This window comes from Bos indicus x Bos taurus, chromosome 24 (assembly GCF_003369695.1).
Source record: "Bos indicus x Bos taurus breed Angus x Brahman F1 hybrid chromosome 24, Bos_hybrid_MaternalHap_v2.0, whole genome shotgun sequence".
NCBI classification, from domain to species: Eukaryota; Metazoa; Chordata; class Mammalia; order Artiodactyla; family Bovidae; genus Bos; species Bos indicus x Bos taurus.
In genome coordinates, this window is record NC_040099.1 from 14,207,714 (window position 1) to 14,228,794 (window position 21,081).

At 39.2% G+C, this 21,081-nt stretch overlaps 1 protein-coding gene and 1 non-coding gene across 3 annotated transcripts in view; both read right to left on the minus strand.

The window, feature by feature from the left end:
* PIK3C3 (phosphatidylinositol 3-kinase catalytic subunit type 3) overlaps positions 1-21,081 on the minus strand; it is a 165,776-nt gene that overhangs the window by 126,214 nt on the left and 18,481 nt on the right. For both annotated transcript variants that reach the window (XM_027526401.1, XM_027526400.1), the window contains exon 4: positions 17,196-17,325. In XM_027526401.1, coding sequence (XP_027382202.1) covers positions 17,196-17,325 — 130 coding nt within the window. The remainder of the gene's footprint in view (positions 1-17,195; positions 17,326-21,081) is intronic.
* Positions 2,614-2,686, minus strand: TRNAC-ACA. Its single transcript has one exon. It is a non-coding gene; the product is annotated as a tRNA-Cys (tRNA).

The following is a 21,081-nucleotide window of genomic DNA, read 5'->3' on the forward strand; positions in this document are numbered from 1 at the left end:
GACTTTATTTTGGAGGGCTCCAAAATCACTGCAGATGATAACTGCAGCCATAAAATTAAAAGACGCTTGCTCCATGGAAGAAAAGTTATGACCAACCTAGAGAGCACATTAAAAAGCAGAGATGTTACTTTGCCAACAAAGGTCCATCTAGTCAAAGCTGTGGTTTTTCCAGTAGTCATATATGGATGTGAGAGTTGGACTATAAAAAAAAGCTGAGCAGCAAGGAATTGTTGCTTTTGAACTGTGGTGTTGGAGAAGACTCTTAAAGAGTCCCTTGGACAGCAAGGAGATCCAACCAGTTCATCCTAAAGGAAATCAATTCTGAATATTCATTGGAAGGACTGAAGCTGAAGCTGAAACTCCAATACTTTGGCCACTACATGTGAAGAACTGACTCATTAGAAAAGACCCTGATGCTGGGAAAGATTGAAGGCAGGAGGAGAAGGGGACAACAGAGGATGAAATGGTTGGATGGCATCACTGACTCAATGGACATGAGTTTGAGCAGGCTCTGGGATTTGGTGATGGACAGGGAAGCCTGGCATGCTGCAGTCTGTGCGGGTCACAAAGAGTCAGAAATGACTGAGTGAATAAACTGACTGACTGACTGAAATTTGGCAAATGTTTTGATTTTTGAAATGTGATTTATAAGCTAGATATCATTTTTGTTTATACATTGAAGAACAGATTATCAAAGTGATAATTTACATGGGTTTTTAAACCAATATCCACATTATGATATTTGCAGTTAGATTTTAGAGAAATGAGAAACATGGAATTTTCAGAGACATGGTTTGATAATTAAAAGCATTACCTTAAATTTTATGCTTTTAAAATTAATAGAACAAAATTTATGGAATATTTAAATAGTAATGAGTTTGAGTAAGTTCCGGGAGTTGGTGATGAACAGGGAAGCCTGGTGTGCATGGGGTCGCAAAGAGCTGAACACAACTGAGCAACTAAACTGACTGACTAAGGTACATTAAAACCGGGTAGAAAGACTGGCAGTCAAAACCCCTGATTTATAGCTCTCACAGTGGATCAATGACTAGCCAGGTATTTCTGTTTGTGAACATTTTTCATTGATATAATGTGGTCAGTTAGACTCCATTCTCTCTGTGAATTATAGGAATCATAACAGTGTCATCATCATCATGATATTTTTCAGCTGTTCTGAAAAGAAAAGAGACTATTTTCTCTACAGTATAGCAAGTGGATTAAGCATATTTGTCTTGGTTTCTGAACATATTTCTACCTTGAAGTAGCATTGTGAATAAACTGATATTCTAGATAAAATTAGTTTAAGAAAATAAATTATTCAGTAGGACCTATTAATGATCTGTCTCCCTCATTATGATTATGTAATTAATCATTTTCAGAATACAACACAAAGTTCTTAGGTTTGGTTTATTCACTAAGTCATGTCCGACTCTTGTGACCCCATGGACTGTAGCCTGCCAGGCTCCTCTGTCCATGGGATTCTCCAGGCAAGAATACTGGAGTGGGTTGCCATTTCCTTTTCCAGGGGATCTTCCCCACTCAGGATCAAACCCAGGTCTCCTGCACTGCAGGCAGATTCTTTACCACCTGAGCTATCTTAGGGCTTTTGGGGGGAAAGTTGGTATTCTTTGCAATGTCTGTCCTTGATTAGATCTCTTCACATGAAAAAAAAGTGTCCTTTCAGCCATATGTAAATCACTAAAGTTAGCACACTCCCTCACATCAAATACAAAAATAAAACTCAAAATGGCTTGAAGATTTCATTATAAGACATGACACTATAAAACTCCTGGGAAGAGACTGTAGGCAAAACTTTCTCTGACATTAAGTCATAGCAGTCCTTTCTCAGATCAGTCTCCCAAAGCAAAAGAAATAAAAGCAAAAGTAAACAAATGGGACTGATTAAATTTGAAAGCTTTTATACAGAGAAGAAAATCATAAGCAAAATGGAAAGACAAACTATGGGAGAAAATATTTACAAATGATGTGCTTAATTTCCAAAATGTACAAACAGCTCATATAGCTCAAAAAACCCCAAACAATCCATTCAAAAAACAGGAAGAAGACCTAAACAGACATTTCTCTAGAGAAGACATAAAGAGAGCCAACAGGCACATGAAAAGATACTCAACACTGCTAATTATTAGAGAAATGCAAATCAAAACTACAATAATAAATTACCTCACACCAATCTAATGGTCATCATTAAAAAGTCTACAAATAATAAATGCTGGAGAGGGTGTGGAGAAAAGGTGCTGGTGGACAGGTAAATTGGTGTGGCCACTATGGAAAACATTCCAAGTGCTTTAGAAAACTAAAAATAAGAGTTACCATATAATTCAGCAATCCCACTCCTGGTCATGTATCCAGAAAAGATGAAAACTAGTTCAAAGAGATACATGCACCCCAAGGTTGATAGCAGCACTATTTACAACAGCTAAAACACAGCAGTGTTCATCTACAGATCAATCAATAAAGATATGTGCATGCATGCTCAGTCAGTCCTGTCTGACTTTGCAACCCTGTGAACTGAAGCCTGCTAGGCTCCTCTGCCCATGGGATTTTCCAGGCAAGAATACTGGAGTGGGTTGCCACTGTCTTCTCCAGAGGATCTTCCCAACCCAGGGATCGAACCTGGGTCTCCTGCTTTGTAGGCAGACGCTTTTACCGTCTGGGCCACCCGGGAAGTCTTTGGTTAAGGACAGTTCATTTATAGCACAGATATTTATTTGCTCATTCAGCACAGGAAAATCACTGTTTCTTGACTCACCATCTTCTATGCTATACCTGAGGACCTATAGGAATATATCAGGGTTGGCCAAAAAGTTCCTTCAGTAAAAATGACCTAATTTTTCATTTTCACCATGAACTTTACCGAACAATGTATTCACCATTCTGTTCTACTACCTTCTGCCATTTTAAAAGCAACTTCATAACTCCATCTTCCCCAAACACCTTATCTTCATAAGCAAAGAACTGTTCCAAGTGCCCTTTCTATAGTCTTCCAGGGAACTGAAATTTTTCCACTAATAGAATTGTGTAAATACCAAAATAAATGGAAATCCAAAGATGAATACCACAGATGACTCAGAACTTCCCAGCCAAGCTTTAACAGTCTTTGTCTGTCATCAAAGAAACATACAATCTTGCAATATCCTGATGGGAGATTATGCGTTTTCTGTTGACTAATTCTGACACTTTTTATAAAGGGCTGCCTTCAGTTGGTCAGACTGGGAGCAAAACTAATCGTTCGGTTTTCCAGATGGAGCTCATAATAGAGCACTCCCTTCCAATCCCACCATATACATAACATTACTTTCTTTGGACGAAGGCAGGTCTTTGGTGTGGTTGGTGGTGGTTCACTTCACTTGCCCCACGATCTCTTCTGTTCTACACTATTGTACAGTATCAATTTGTCATTGCTTATCACAATTTGTTTTAAAAACGAAACACTGTCATTACACTTCAGTAGAGAATAGCATATAAAATATAGTCAAGAAGGGTTTTTTTTTTAATGCGAAAGTAAAATGTCAATGTGATTAACATGACCATGCTGATGCAGATGATTTTCAATGCTTGATATGGATATTTTCTGTGTGTTGGCTATCTTCTGAGTACAGGGTATCTCCCGTAGCATTGACTATACTCAAATAATGTCTCAATGTTATCGCTATCAACTTTAACTGGTCTAACTGACTTTGGAGAATCCTTTAGTGAGAAATTTGTAGCATGAAACACTGCAAACCACTTTTGACATGTTTGATCAGTCACAGCCCCTTCTCCATCCACTACACAATCTTTTTGTGTGTGTGTTTCAGTTGCATTTTTACTTTTCTTGAAAAACTAAAGCATAATAAGCTGAAAATGTTACTTTTTTCCCTTCATCTTCACTATTAAAATGGCTACACAAAAACTCACCAATTTTGAATAAAAGCTTTTTTTAAAAAAGAGATCAAATCAAGATGGTGTAGTTAAAGGAAGTATGCTCATCTCCTCCTGTGAGAGCCCAAAAATCCCAACTAGCTGTTGAACAACCATCAACAGAAGGACCCCGGAAATCACACACAAAAAGATACCCTATATTCCAAGAAAAAGGAGAAGCCACAATGAAATGGTAGGATCACAATAAAATCAAATCCTATACATACTGGGTGGGATCTAGTGGCTTACTGTTTCATAATTTAAAAAATTAAAAACCAGATAAAGGGACATGTTGCCAAAAGAAAACAAAAGTTTGCTTTTTTTTTTTTTGCACACTGATATGACTGCTGTCACAATATAATCTAACAAAATTGTTCTGAATGAAGTTAAAGACAAGCAAGAGCCATCTTACAGAAAAAAACAAACATTAAGGCCAACCAATTACATTTTTTCATTTCATACTCTGCCTCTTCTACCTTTCAACTTTAACATTCTTGATAATAATGAAATTCTCTCAGTTCAGTTCAGTTGCTCAGTCATGTCCAACTCCTTGCAATCCCACGGACTGCATCACACCAGGCTTCCCTGTCCTTCATCAATTCCCAGAGTTTGCTCAAACTCACGTCCATTGAGTCGGTGATGCCACCCAACCATCTCATCCTCTGCCGTCCCCTTCTCCTCCTGCCTTCAGTCTTTACCAGCATCAGGGTCCTTTCAAATAAGTCAGTTCTTCATATCAGGTGGCCAAAGTATTGGAGTTTCAGCTTCAGCATCAATCCTTACAATGAATATTCAGGACTGATTTCCTTTAGGATGGACTGGCTGGATCTCCTTGCAGTCAAAGGACTCTCAAGAGTCTTCTCCAACACCACAGTTCAAAAACATCAATTCTTCAGTGCTCAGCTTTCTTTGTAGTCCAACTCTCACATCCATACATGATTACTGGAAAAGCCATAGCCTTGACTAGATGGACCTTTGTTGGCAAAGTAATGTCTCTACTTTTTAACATTCTCTACGCAAACTAATTCTTCACAACCCTAAATCTAAAACATGATACTGATACTTATCTTTAGAAAGGTATTTATAAAAAGGATTTAAAGACCTGATTTCAGGTCCTGGTAAAACAATTTTCTGTTTACTTGAATCATTAAAATACAGCACTTAACCTCTCTAAGCTTCCATCCTTTCAGGAGTTTAAAAACAATGTACATTTCATGAGGATAAAAACAGGGTATATTACAAAGCCAATCATTACACTTGTTAGATTCAAATGAAAGCAAAGCAAATAAGATCAAATAACAACAGCTAACATTTATGAGTGCTCAGTACTGTCTAGAAAGCACTACTATGAACAAGCTGGTGGAAGTGATGGCATCTGAGCAGAGCTATTTAAAATCCCAAGATGCTGTTAAAGTGCTACATTCAACATGTCAGCAAATTTGGGAAACTTAACAGTGGCCACAGGACTGGAAAAGGTCAGTGTCCATTCCAATCCCAAAGAAGGGCAATACCAAAGAAGGTTCAAACTAACACACGATTATGTTCATTTCACATGTCAGCAAGGTTATGCTTGAACTCTTTCAAACTAGGTTTCAGGAGTATGTGAACTGAGACCTTCCAGAGGTACAAGCTAGAATTCGAAAAGGCGGAGGAACTAGAGATCAAATTGCCAACATTCACTGGATTGTAGAAAAACCAAGGAAATTCCAGAAAAACATCTACTTCTGCTTCACTGACTACACTAAAGCCTTTGTGTGGATCACAACAAACTGTGGGAAATTCTTAGAGATGGGAGTACCGGACCATGTTACTTGTCTCCTGAGAAACCTATATATGCGGGTAAAAAAGCAACAGTTAAAACGAGACATGGAACAATGTACTGGTTCTAAACTGGCAATGGAGTACAACAGGCCATATAGTGAGTATCACTATGCTTATTTAACTTCTTTGCAGAATGTGCTGTGTGCTTAGTTGCTCAGTCGTGTCCCACTCTTTGCAACCCCTTGGACTGTAGCCCGCCAGGCTCCCCTGTCCATGAGGATTCTCCTGGCAAGTATAGTGGAGTGGGCTGTCATGCCCTCCTTCAGGGGATCTTCCCAATCCAGGGATTGAACCCAGGTCTCCTGCATTGCAGGCAGATTCTTTATCATCTGAGCCACCAAGGAAGCCAAGCTGGATGAATCACATGCTGGTATTAAGATTGCCAGAAGAAATACCAACAACCTCAGATATGCAGGATGCCACCCTAATGGCAGAAAAGGAAGAACAACTGAAGAGCCTCTTGATAAATGTGAAAGAGGAGAGTGGAAAAGCAACAACTTTCAAAAAACTAAGATCATGGCATCCAGCATCACTCAGATCAGATCAGATAACATCAGTCGCCCAGTCGTGTCCGACTCTTTGCGACCCCATGAATTGCAGCACGCGAGGCCTCCCTATCCATCACCAACTCCCGGAGTTCACTGAGACTCATGTCCATCGAGTCAGTGATGCCATCCAGCCATCTCATCCTCTGTCGTCCCCTTCTCCTCCTGCCCCCAATCCCTCCCAGCATCAGAGTCTTTTCCAATGAGTCAACTCTTCGCACGAGGTGGCCAAAGTACTGGAGTTTCAGCTTTAGCAGAATTCCTTCCAAAGAAATCCCAGGGCCGATCTCCTTCAGAATGGACTGGTTGGATCCCCTTGCAGTCCAAGGGACTCTTCAAGAGTCTTCTCCAACACCACAGTTCAAAAGCATCAATTCTTCGGCGCTCAGCCTTCTTCACAGTCCAACTCTCACATCCATACATGACCACAGGAAAAACCATAGCCTTGACTAGACGGACCTTTGTTGGCAAAGTAATGTCTCTGCTTTTGAATATGCTATCTAGGTTGGTCTTAATGGCAAACCGAGGAAAAGTAGAAACAGTGATAGACTTTATTTTCTTGTGCTCCAAAATCACTGCGGAAGGTGACTATAGCCATGAAATTAAAAGACACTTGCTCCTTGGAAAAAAAGCTATGACAAACCTAGATAGCACATTAAAAAGCAGAGATACTACTTTTCTGACAAAAGGCTGTATAGTCAAAGCTATGGTTTTTCTGGGATTCCCTGGGGGCTCAGACCGTAGAGAATCCTCCTGCAATCCCGGGAGACATGGGTTCAAACCTTGGGTCAGGAAGATTCTCTGAAGAAGGGAATGGCCACCCACTTCAGTATTCTTGCCTGGAAAATTCCATGTGCAGAGAAGCCTGGAGGGCTACAGTCTCTGTGGTCAGAAAGAGTCAGATGTGACTAAGTGACTAACACACTTAGTTTTTCCAGTAGTCATGTACAGATGTGAGAGTTGGACCATAAAGAAGGCTGAGTGACCATGAATTGATGCTTTTGAACTGTAGTGCTGGAGAAGACTTTTTGGCATCCCTTGGACTGCAAGGAGATCAAACCAGTCAATCCTAAAGGAAATCAACCCTGAATATTCATCCGAAGGACTAATGCTAAAGCTGAAGTTTCAATAGTTTTGCCACTTGAGGCAAATAGTCGACTCACTGGAAAAGACCCTGAAGCTGGTAAAGATTGAGGGCAGGAGGAGAAGGGAGCAATAGAGGTAAGATGGTTGGATGGCATCACCAACTCAATGGACATGAGTTTGAGCAAACTCTGGGAAATAGTGAACAACAGGGAGGCCTGGCGTGCTGTAGTCCACAGGGTCACCAAGTGTCAGACATGACTTAGCGACTGAACAACTGTCCCATAATATGTTAAATCCTTTAACTATTTATTTAACCTCATTTATATCTAGTCTTCACAGAAACTCAAAAAAGTAGATATAATAATTACTCCTATTCATAGATGAGGAATTCATGACCTCGTAAAGGTTAAGTAGCTATCCAATATCACAAGTGAACAAGACACAATTGGAATTTGAATGAAAACCAGTCTCCATTTTAGTTCCTGATCCATGCTAAAGGGTTTTAGAGCTATTAATGCTGTTTATACATGCAAGGTGATTATTACTATTTTAGTATTACTCAAAATGCCACTAATAATAACAGTTTCAACCTGGTAATCTAGTTCTTAAATCTCCAACATTTAGGAGTGCATCAGCAACAAGAAGTGATGATGGTGGCGCTAAAGAGGACTTATCCACATACTTAAAATCTCAGTGAACTCCTCTAAATTCATACCTCAAGACAAGTACCCATTCAATGCAGTTCATTCTATGTAAAATATTTACTTTCAAGGGTAAATATTTCAGCAGGTCAATTAGTACTGTAAAATAATTCAAATAGTCTGAATTTCATTTCATAAAATTTTGTAACAAGAAAATTTCTTCGTTACCTTAATCTCAGTTGTAAAGGATTATTTTGTGATCATGATAATTAGTCAATGTTTATTGAAAACATACAGTATATTCAAGAAACTAGAGAAATGATGTCAAGAGAGAAAGAGGAAAAGAACTTTAAAGATTTCCTCAAACTGAGAGAAATATCTCACAAGCTTTCTAGCTCCTTCAGGGTCCTTCATGATTAAGAAATTAATAATCTCCTGAAGACTAATTTAATTTGCAACTTGCCTTGAAAAATGGTGTCCTGGGTAACAGGCACAAGTAGCATGGTTACCATAAAGATAATATGGTTGCTCACTATTAAAAATTATTAAATTGGCATTCAAGACCACTGCTGCTCAACAGAACTTGCTCAACAGAACTTTCAGCAATAATGGAAATATTCCCCTACCTGCACTGCCTACTAGGTAACCACTAGCCACATGTGGCTATTGAGCACTTGAAATGTGATTATGGTAACAAAGCAACTGATTTTAAATTTATTTAATTTTAATTAAGTTGCCATATGTGAATTGAGGCTATTATGACAGTACAGGTCTACATCATAAGGTTAAAAATAACCCCTTGAATTGATTGGCATGAACCTATGTTCAAGATACTAACTTTTTCTGGATGAAGTAAAATAAATCCAGTTCCTGCGGTTACAAACCTGAGTCTGATTCTGGACCCACAATTACCCCTTCAAGGCACTCGAGGGGTCAGCCTGACACATAACCACATCCTATCACGACTTCTCTGCAGCAGCACTCATCTGTACCCTCTCCCTAAGAGTGCCTACCCTATCTTGTCGCACAAAGCATTTTTCAAATAGTCCTTACTTTCTTTTGCCTCCTCTTAATCAAATTGACAGAAACTAAAGCACATTCCAAAGGCAACAAGCAGAGCTGCTAAAATGAAGACAGTGGAGATGGACGCTTTTATCTAAAGACATGAACTCAAATATAAATCAAACACTACAACTTAGTAGTCACATCCAAAACCCCAGGTGGATATGCATCCTAGCCATAAAACTCTTAAAATATGACAAGCTGAAAAATGGAGCTGAAAAATGGAGCTCAAGTAACACCCACAATTATTAAAAGGTTGGCTCACAGACAACCAAAGGGTAATAAAATGCCCAAGAGTCTGGCCTTTTATTATTTTCACAAAGCAATTCTAACAGAAAGTTACTACACATTAATAAAAATTAACTGGGGAAATTTAGAGATGGGAAAGAGAAGACAATGAGGAAGATGGGGGAAAGAGTATATTTCAATACATTCACTATCTTCCTGTTCCCTACTAAGTCTAAGATATTCAAGTTATACAAAGTAAGAACTAAACTGAAGACTATTGAGTTGTTTCCTTTTCTTACACTCAATTTTTCCTCAAACGAAAATTAGGCATGTTCAAAAAATGATGTAAAATCATTAAAAGTTAACTCCACAAAAAATATTCCAGGAGTATTTAAACTCTTAAAAAATGTTAAACCTAGATATCAGGCTTTTAAACTTCAATTATTCAAATTGCAGTTATAATTTACTTTCAGATCTATCAATAAGAATTAGAATATTTAGTACAGCTTGAGTTTGAGGTTCTTTGCTTAGTAATTATATAACACTGTCTTTTCACAGGCCATTTAAAAAGTTCATCTTCATTTCCCAGCTCTCTTATCCTATTAATTGGAAGCAGCCAAGACTAAAGCAGTTCTTTAACTGAATAAACTCTCTTAATCTGTAGTTTGAAAACTGTCACTTTGCTATTTATTTTGGCTTACAGGATGCATGGAAACTACACTTTAAGATACACTGTGTATTATTTAATAATAATACACTGTGTACTTAATAATACACAGTGTATTATTTAATACACTGTGTATTTAATAATACACAGTGTATTATTAAGATTAATACACACCATTTTATGTTTAAGCTGATCAACAGGAAGGTAGCAGAGAGCAATGAGAGGCGGTCCCTTCAACTAACCATCCAAGAGCCCCATAACCTCACCAAGCAATTTACCAGTCCCGCCCCTGATACGCCCACCAGTACTCCAAAAATAGTCAGGAGACTTTAAACCCCCCCCCACCGGCCCTACTGTCAGGACTTTCCCTACCCTAGCACACTGACACACCCCTAACTATCCAGTACTAAGGTAACCTTTGGTGGCCATTGGACTTTAACTGCTCATAAATATTCCTTGAAAACATACATCTAATTGTAACAGACTGAATTATGTGAAGGACATGCGCAGTAGAGCATCCTTGCATATTACCATAACTTGCAGCAGTTACTCAACAAACTCCCTGGATTATGCAAATGATCCTGCCTTAAAAACTCTTGTACCCCAACCCTCCAGGGAAATTTGTCTCCCTTGACGGCCCTCTCTCATGAAGTGTTCTCTCTGTTCTTTGTGTGCACTTAGTCGGGTCCAACTCTTTGCAATTTGTTCTTTCTTTCCTTATTGTTAATAAACCTTCTTGCAATGGGGTAAGACCTTAAATTCTTTGCATCCCTACCAAGAGCCAAGGCCCACAGGAGGAAGTCTCCAGATTCCTTCTGCTAACAAAGCCACCTTCTTAACAATTAGAAACAATCAGAGTAAATTCAGTGGCTGAAAAATCAAAGTACAATACGAAAGAAATCGTTCAGTTCTAACCACTTGAACATCATCTATTAGAATACTCATTTCTTTTCTTAAAATGATAGTGAGAAACAGAAGTATCTGTTCCTTTTACATGAAAACGGAAAAATGAGCACAGACATTCTTTCCCCAGGTTTTAAAAGTATATTGCACCACAGACAGTTTCAAAATATTTTGTAGATGAGAATGACAATCTAACAGGACAAACTTTTTAACGTGGAACCGGAAAACTGAGAGGAAGAGAGGAGGGAGAAAGAGCTACTGTGGCATAATTTAAAGAAAAAACAATACCAAAATACATTTTAAGTTCAGAGCATACCTAGTATCAAAGTGTACTCTCTTTGATAAGTTTAGAAATTAAGATCACAACAAATATCAAAGTATACTTTTTCTGGTAGAACAGAAAGGAAATATTCAGGAAGCCAGTCTGAAAAATTTAAGTCAAGAAACAGGCACTAATCAAACAACAACAAAAACAAAATCTAAGAGCATAGCCAGATCATTTGCTTAGGCAGATCCTAAACAATGCTTTACTCCAGGCATATGTTTTACAGAAAAAAAGGAATGGCATGAACAACAATGCCACAATTGGCAAACGATGACTGCATGTTTTTTCTTCTACTAAGGTGGAGAGAAAAAAAATCCCCATTATTTGCTATGTCAGTCTTTTAGAATCATAGAATATGAACCGCTACACAGGAGTATAAAATGAAGTAGGGCAAAAGCTAACAGGGTTTCTCAAGAGAACAGACTGGTCATAGCAAACACTATTTCCAACAGCTCAAGAGAAGACTCTACACATGGACATCACCAGATGGTCAATACTGAAATCAGATTTATTGTGCTCTCTGCAGCCAATGATGGAGAAGCTCAATACAGTCAATAAAAACAAGGCCTGGAGCTGACTGTGACTCAGATCATGAGCTCCTTACTACAAAATTCAGGCTTAAACTGAAGAAAGTAGGGAAAACCATTAGGCCATTCTGGTATGATTGAAATCAAATCCCTTATGATTATACAATGGAAGTGACACACAGGTGCAAGGAATTAGATCTGATAAAGTGAAGTAAAACTATGGATGGAGGTTTATAACACTGTACAGGAGGAGGTAACCAAAACCATCCCCAAGAAAAAGAAATGCAAGAAGGTAAAGTGGTTGTGTGAGAAGGCTTTACAAATAGCTGAGCAAAGAAGAGAAGCAAAAGGAAAAGGAGAAAGGGAAAGATACATTCAAATGAATGCAGAGTTCCAGAGAATAGCAAGGAGAATAAAAAGGCCTTTTTACAGGAACAATGTGAAGAAACAGAGAAAAACAGTAGAATGGCAAAGACTAGCCACCTCTTCAAGAAAATTGAGAGATATCAAGGGGAACATTTCATGCAAGGATGGGAATGATAAAGGACAGATACAGTAATGACCTAACAGAAGCAGAAGGGATTAAGAAAAGGTTGCAAGAATACACAGAAAAACTATACAGAAAGGGTCTTAATGACCCAGATAACCACGATGGTGTGGTCATTCACCTAGACCCAGACATCCTGGAGTGTGAAGTCAAATAGGCTTTAGAAAGTATTATTACAAACAAACCTAGTGGAAGTGATGGGTACCTAGCTGAGCTATTTAAAATCCTAAAAGATGTTGCTGTGAAAGTGCTCCATATAATATGTCAGCAAATTTGTCATACAATATGTCATACAAAACTCAGCTGTGGCCACAGGACTGGAAAAGGTCATTTTTCATTCCAATCCCAGGGAAGGGCAAAGCCAAAGAATGTTCAAACTACCATACAACTGCACTCATTTCACATGCTAACAAGGTTATGCTCAAAATGCTTCAGGCTTGGCTTCAGCAGTTCATGAACCAAGAACTTCCAGATGAACAAGCTGGATTTAGGAAAGGGAGAGGATCTAGAGAGCAAAATGTCAACATTTGTTGGATCATGAGAAAGCAAGGGAATTCCAGAAAAACATATATTTCTGCTTCACTGACTACGCTAAAGCCTTTCACTGTGTGGATCACAATGAACTATGGAAAATTCTTAAAGAGATGGGAGTATCAGACCATCCTACCTATCTCCTGATAAACCTGTATGTGGGTCAAGAAGCAACAGTTAGAACTGAACATGGAACAACAGACTGCTTCAATACTGGGAAAGAAGTACAACAAGGCTGTATATTGTCACCTTACTTATATAACTTATATGCAGAGTACATCATGTGAAATGTGGGGCTGGATGAATCACAAGCTGGAATCAAGAGTGCTAGGAGAAATATCAACAACTTCAGAAATTCAGATGATAACACTAAGGGCAGAAAGGGAAGAGGAACTAAAGAGCCTCTTGATAAGGGTTAAAGAGAAGAATGAAAAACCTGGCTTAAAACTCAACATTCAAAAAACTAGGATCATGATTTCCAGTTCCATCACTTTATAGCAAATAAAAAACGAAAAAGTGGAAGCAGTGACAGATTTTATTTTCCTGGGCTCCAAAATCACTGCAGAGACTGCAGCCATGAAATTAAAAGGAAGGAAAACTATAACAAACCTAAATAGTGTATTAAAAAGCAGAAATATCACTTTGTCAAAGACAAAGGTATGCATATAGTCAAAGCAATGTTTTTTCCAGTGTCATGTGCAGATGTGAGAGTTGGACCATAAAGAAGGCTGAGCACCAAAGAATTAATACTTTCCAACTGTGGTGCTGGAAAAGACAACTGAAAGTTTCCTGGACTGCAAAGAGATCATCCAACCTGTCATTCTGAAGGAAATTAACCCTAAATATTCTTTGGTAAGACTGATGCTGAAGCTGAAGCTCCAATACTCTGGCCAACTGAGGTGAAGAGTTGACTCACTGGAAAAGACCCTGATGCTGGGAAAGATTGAAGGCAAAGGAGAAGGGGGCGGGAAAAGGTGAGATGGTTAGATAGCATCATCGACTCAATGGACATGAATTTGAGCAAACTCCAAATCAGGAAAGGAGTACGTCAAGGCTGCATACTGTCAACCTGCTTATTTAACTTATGTGCAAAGTACATCATACAAAATGCCAGGCTGGATGAAGCACAAGCTGGAATCAAGATTGCCGGGAGAAATATCAATAACCTCAGATATGCAGATACCACCACCCTTATGGCAGAAAGTAAAGAAGAACTAAAGAGGTTCTTGATGAAAGTCAAAGAGGAGAATGAAAAAGTTGGCTTAAAACTCAATATTCAGAAACCTAAGATCATGGCATTCAGTCCCATCACTTCATGGCAAATAGATGGGGAAATAATAGAAACAGTGAGAGACTTTATTTTCTTGGGCTCCAAAATCACTGCAGATGGTGAGTGCAGCCAAGAAATTAAAAGATGCTTGCTCCTTGGAAGAAAAGTTATGACCAACCTGGACAGCATATTAAAAACAGAGACATTACTTTGCCAACAAAAGTCCGTCTAGTCAAAGCTATGATCTTTCCAGTAGTCATGTATGGATGTGAGTTGGACTATAAAGAAAGCTGAGGGCCAAAGAATTGATGCTTTTGAATTGTGGTGTTGAAGAAGACTCTTGATGGACTGAAAGGAGATCCAACCAGTCCATCCTAAAGGAAATCAGTCCTGATTATTCATTGGAAGGACTGATGCTGAAGCTGAAACTCCAATACTTTGGCCACCTGATGCAAAGAACTGACTCAATGGAAAAGACCCTGATGCTAGGAAAGATTGAAGGCAGGAGGAGAGGGGGATGACAGAGAATGAGATGGTTGGATGGCATCACCAACTTGATGGACATGAGTTTGAGCAAGCTCCAGGAGTTGGTGATGGACAGGGAAGCCTGGCATGCTTCAGTCCATGGGATCGCAAGGAGCTGGACACGACTGAGAGACTGAACTGAACCAGGAGATACTGGAGAACAGAAGAGCCTGGAATGCTGCTATCTACGTGGTGAGAAGGGGACGACAGAGGATTAGATGGCTGGATGGCATCACTGACTCGATGGACATGAGTCTCAGTGAACTCCGGGAGTTGGTGATGGACAGGGAGGCCTGGCGTGCTGCGATTCATGGGGTCGCAAAGAGTCGGACACAACTGAGCGACTGATCTGATCTGATCTGATGTGGTGGCAAAGAGTCAGACACAACTTAGCGACTGAACAACAGCAACACAACAGCAACAACAATAATAATATATATAATAAAAGCATAAAGTGGTTTTACGTTCATCTTTGCTGTAAGGATGTTTTAAGAGTTTATATGATCCTCCTCTTCTATGAATCAAAGATGTCAACTATAATACAAGTTATGACAGAAATTTTGAAATTTTACATGTTCTTTTATATTTATTGGTATTTATGATACTTGTTGATATTTATTTGTAAGGTTGGTTACCTTAAATTTACTAAAAGTAAAATTTTCATTGCAATTATTAAATCGTGAAAAGCAAAATTTCTACTATAATCATTCAATTAAAGTCATAATTTAAAAAAATAAATAAAAAATAATTGGGAAAAAAATTAGGAACATATGAATAGAAGCCTATAATTTTTTTAATATGAAAGAAACAAAGTGGATGCACTGTGCAACTACATATCTTTATATTTCTTGACTCAGCCATTTCTCCTCAAATTCAGCATTTTGTTATTACATGAATCATAATATTCATTCTCATAATGAATGCTGTTCTTAAAGACAATTTAAGGTTTTCCTGCATTTGAAATACAAGCTTATAGCTTATTAATGAGGTGATTCTGATACAATTTCTATTATTCACAGTTTATAAAATTCAGAGAGTAGCTTCAATAAAATAGCATCACGAAGATAAATTCTTAAAGAGAAAGTATACATATGAAAAGTGTAAGAGGTTTCCTATATTACATGTAAGAATGTCAACAAAATCTCACAATGAGTAGCTGAACTGAAAGCTAAGTTTTATTTATTATGGAGGGGAATAGTACTTATGGACGACAACAGCAATTTGGTCAAAATGCTTATTAAGAAGCTCTGATACAATTTCTCCATAAAAGAGACATATAAAAAGACAGAATAAACTTGAAAAAAATTACACTGAAGCATAAAGCTTAGACACTCCAAGTGCTTATTCTTTATAATTAGGATTTCTTCCACATGTAGATTGAGGCAACAAGTTGTAAAATGTTTGGCACCAAAACTTTCACCAGACATTATAGAGTCATCCATAACTAATAAGATCAGAAAGGAAAACCACATTTAAAAATTAAAGTCTCATCTCTTAACTAAAGAACTGTAAAAGGATATTTAAACAATATCTAACATAGTACTTTTTTTTTTGCCTTACAATATTATGTTTCACACGTACAGCAAAGTGATTCGAACGAAACATGTTTGTGTACACTTTTTCCAATTACTGTCCAACACAGGTTATAACAAGATACTGATCACTTTTTCCAATTATTTTCCACTACAGGTTATTACAGGATATTGAATATAGTTCCCTGTACTGTTTGCAGCAATAGAGACACAGATGTAGAGTACGAACATGCAGACACAGCCGGGGAAGGAGAGTGGGACGAACTGAGAAAGCAGCGCGGACGTGACACACCACCATGTGTAAAACAGACGGCTGGTGGGAAGCTAGTAAGTAACATAGTACTTTCTGAACAGATATTCACAAAATAAGTTAAACTGTTGTGATTAAAAAAAAGAATTTAACTTAAAAATACAAAAGCTAAAGGAAAACACTTCATTAACACAATTCTGAAAGAAAAAGGTAATAACTCAGTTTACAAAAAGAGGAGTATGGTGGAGTGAGGGCAATTTAAACTAGCTAGTAAAAGAAATTTTCATTTTCAAACAGTATAAGAATCTCCAGCATGTAATAACACATGCATCTTTCAGATTTTGTGACCAAAAAAGGGAGGTGGTCATCCTGAAAATATCACCAAAAGCTCTATGTTTTCAAATCCATTGGAGTTTCAGACACAAAAAGCAATATATTACATGATTCTCTTTACATGAAATATCCAATACTGGAAAATCCACAGAGATAGAAAGTAGATTAGTAGTTGCTAGGGGCTGGAGAGAGGAGGGAACAAGGAATGACTGCTAATGGGTACATGGTTACATTTTTGATAAAAATGGTCTAAAGGTAGAATGGTAATGAATGCACAACTCTGTGAATTCACTAAAAAAAAATCACTGAACAGTACACTTTCCAAGCGTGAACTTTATGGTACATGAATTATATTTCAATAAAACTATTATTAAAAGATTGAATTTAAATTAAAAAGTAACCTCACAGAATTCATAATGTCAATTTATACAACAGATTATCATTTAAAGCTTTCCACCTGTTTCAGTAACTTCTTTTTTACCTTGGCAAGGCGACTCATCTGATCCTCTGAGAGAGTACTGCTTGTTCTGCCAGGAGTTTTGGTGGGTTCTGATCCATCTGCTTCCACGTTAGGCCAGACTTTCAAGTCATGCATCCCTTGGCGAAACATGCTAGGCAAAAAGAATGTTCAGGACAGAATTAATTTAGTTCATTACGGGAAATTTTAGATTTCTAAATAGCGACAATTCCAGCAAGCCTCCAGTGGAATATAAAGCAATTAACCAAGCAACTGAATCCACGTAGCACTGTTTTTCACATACTTCTTTTTTCCTTCAAGCAGTTAGAACTATTACAGATATTCCAAAGGCAGAGTGCAAAAAGAGAAGCATCAGGAATAGGCTACACACACTTCATCACTTCAGTGGAGACCTTAGAAACAGAAACCAAATTTCTACCCAGAGAGAGAATGTCACATTTACATCGATCGAAACTAAAATTAAAATAATTACATAACTTGCCACTTTAAGTGACAATTCAGCAGAGTATTAATAGACAGTGGTGTTGAACAGCTGGGATTTGGATCCCTGCTGTGCCAAATGTTACTTACAAGACTTCTGGTAAACTATTTAACATCTCTGTGGTAGCTTCCTCATCTATAAAATGAGACTATAAAGAGTAACTGTGTCTCACACAGTTAGAAATATTAAATAAACCAGTACAAGTAACAAGTACTTAGAATAGTGCCTATCATATAATATGAACCCAATAAATATAAGCTACTATTTTCCTTTTCACTGGGTAGAGGCTTATTTTTCTCCTGTCTTCTTTTGCATAAGAGAGATGTCTAAAAGGGAATACAATACTGTATTCAAACAAGAAAAAAATGCCCGTGTCTACAAATCAGAAATTTAACATATCGTCAGAATTCAGACTGAGCTGGATGATCCTACTTTAAAGTGAAAGACTGTATCACTTTGTCACGCTTTTGCTTCCTTCAAAAGCTATCAAAGAGGAGTCGGGATGGCAGAAGAGAAGGACGTGGAATTCATGTCTCCTCACCAGGACATCAAGACTATATCTATAAATGGAACAATTCTCACACAGAGTACCTACTGAACATTAGAAGAAGACTCTGAACACCTAAAAGGACAAGAAAAATCCCCTCGGAGTGGGGTAGGAAAAAAGAAAGGAAAAAAAAAAAAGAATCATAAAAGGGACCAGCAACCCTGGGGGGAAGCTGAAGGTAAGAAGAGGTTCTTGCAATCAGAAAATCCCCTCATGGTGGGGAAATCTGCAGGGACAGAAAGGGACCTTGGGAGGATCAAAGAACACGGTGGACCATCTGTGAAAGGCAGGACAAAGTAAGAACTGTGCACACGGTCTGTACTGCAGCCTTGCCAGCCCAGCCTGAGTCACGTGTCTTCTGTCAAGAGGAGGGCTGGGTGCTGGAAAGTGGGGTTTGGACATGGACCCAGGAAGAGGACAGCTGGTGGCTGTGAAGAGAGCCTGAATGGACAGCAGTAAGGAGTTCAACAACTGAGAAAGTCTGCAGAAGAAGGCCAGGACACCACAGAAGCAAGGCACCACTGCTGAGTGGTGAGCAACAGGCGGGGCTGTCATTTTAATCCCCATCCCCACCCACCCGCTTCAGCCTGTACAAGCACTGGGAGGTGCACTCATCTGAGTAGGCTCACCCTCCACACACACCTCAAGCCAAGGTCTCCTCTGCCAGGACAGGCTCCAGCATCCTGAGCATCGTCCATCCCAAAGCCTCCTTCAAAATCAGCCCTGGGTGCCACTGACCAAGACAGGATTTTGCCAATGCTGGTGGGGGCTGAGAGAACTGAATACAAAAATGTGGGGCTAAGAGCACAAAGGTGAAGGAATTCCAGCTGAGCTACTTCAAATCCTAAAAGATGATGCTGTTAAAGTGCTGCACTCAATATGCCACCAAATTTGGTAAACTCAGCAGTGGCCATAGGACTGGAAAAGGTCAGTTCTCATTTCAATCCCAAAGAAAGGCGATGTCAAAGAATGTTCAACCTACCGGACAATTGCATTCATTTCACATGCTAGCAAATTATGCTCAAAATTCTAGGCTTCAACAGTACATGAACAGAGAACTTCCAGATGTTCAAGCTGGATTTAGAAAAGGCAGAGAAATCAGAGATCAAATTGCCAACCTCTGATGAATCATGGCAAAAGCAAGAGAATTCCAGAAAAACATCTACTACTGCATCACTGACTACTTAAAGCCTTTGACTATGTAAATTACAACAAACTGTAGAAAAGTCTTAAAGAGATGGGAATACCAGACCACCTGACCTGTCTCCTGAGAAATCTGTATGCAGGTCAAGAACCAACAGTTAGAACAGGACGTGGAAAAACAGACTGCTTCAAAATTGGGAAAGGAGTACGTCAAGGCTGTACTTGACAATATATGTCAAGTACAATACAATGTAAGTCAACCTGCTTATTTAACTTATATGCAGAGTACATCAAGATAAATGCCAGGCTGGATGAAGCACATGCTGGAATTAAGACTGCCCGGAGAAATATCGATAACCTCAGATATGCAGATGACACCACCCTTAAGGCAGAAAGTGAAGAAGAACTAAAGAGCCTCTTGATGAAAGTGAAAAAGAGTGAAAAAGCTGGCTCAAAACTCAACATTCAGAAAACTAAGATCATGGCATCTGGTCCCATCACTCATGGCAAACAGATGGGGAAACAATGGAAACAGTGACAGACTTTATTTTCTTGGGCTTAAAAATTACTGCAGACGATGACTGCAACCATGAAATTAAAATATGCTTGCTCCTTGGAAGAAAGCCTATGACAAACCTAGACAGCATATTAAAAAGCAGAGATATTACTTTGCTGACAAAGGTCCATATAGTCAAAGCTATGGTTTTTCCAGTAGTCATGTATGGATGTGAGAGTTGGACCATAAAGAAGGCTGTTGTTGTTATTCAATCACTCAGTCGTGTCCAACTCTTTGTGACCCCATGGACTGCAGCACTGAAGAATTGATATTTTCGAACTGTAGTGTTGGAGAACACTCTTGAGAGTCCCTTGGACAGCAAGGAGATCAAACCAGTCAATCCTAAAGGAAATCAACCCTGAATATTCATTGGAAGGACTGATGCTGAAGCTGAAGCTCAAGTAGTTTGGACACCTGATGTGAAGAGCTGACTCACTGGAAAAGACCCTGATGCAGGGCAAGATAGAAGGCAGGGGGAGAAGGGGACAACAGAGGACAAGAAGGTTGGATGCCATCATCGATTCAATGGACAAAAGTTTGAGCAAACTCTGGGAGACTGTGAAGGACAGGGAAGCCTGCTATGTTGCAGTCCATGGGGTCGCAAAGAGTCAGACACGACTGAACCAGAGAACAGATGTGGAGAGAGGACTGCTGTTGACCCTGAGAATACAAGAAAGAGAACAGGAGAGTAAGGCCCCGAGTGGAACGTCCCTAAAGGAAGTATGGTTTGCCTAGGAAATGAGGCACCACTGTTGACTGGCATGTGGAGTGGGGGGGTGGGGGGTGTCACTGTCCCCACATGCCAGCCCCTGCCTCCAGACACCTGGAGGGACTCCCACCAGAGTAAGCATGCCCCATTCTGTTACCCAACTGCCTGCCAATCTCCACCACCACAGGCAATTCACACACACCCCAGTGTGGCTGCACAGCCCTGTGGGCCTGAGTAAGTCTGCCTCAGTCAGCCACTGCTCTCGCTCCCTTTTGCATGGGTGTAGAACAGATGCCAGAAGGGGGTTTACATGCAGAGCTGGGGCCAACACCAAAGCTGAGCCTCGGGGGCTGTGCAACTAAGTTAGAGGAATGAAATTTCCAGGTAGCTGGACAAGCTTCAGACTAAATCCCTGCGATCGGTTTGGTAAACCCTGCATCTGTGGGATATCTG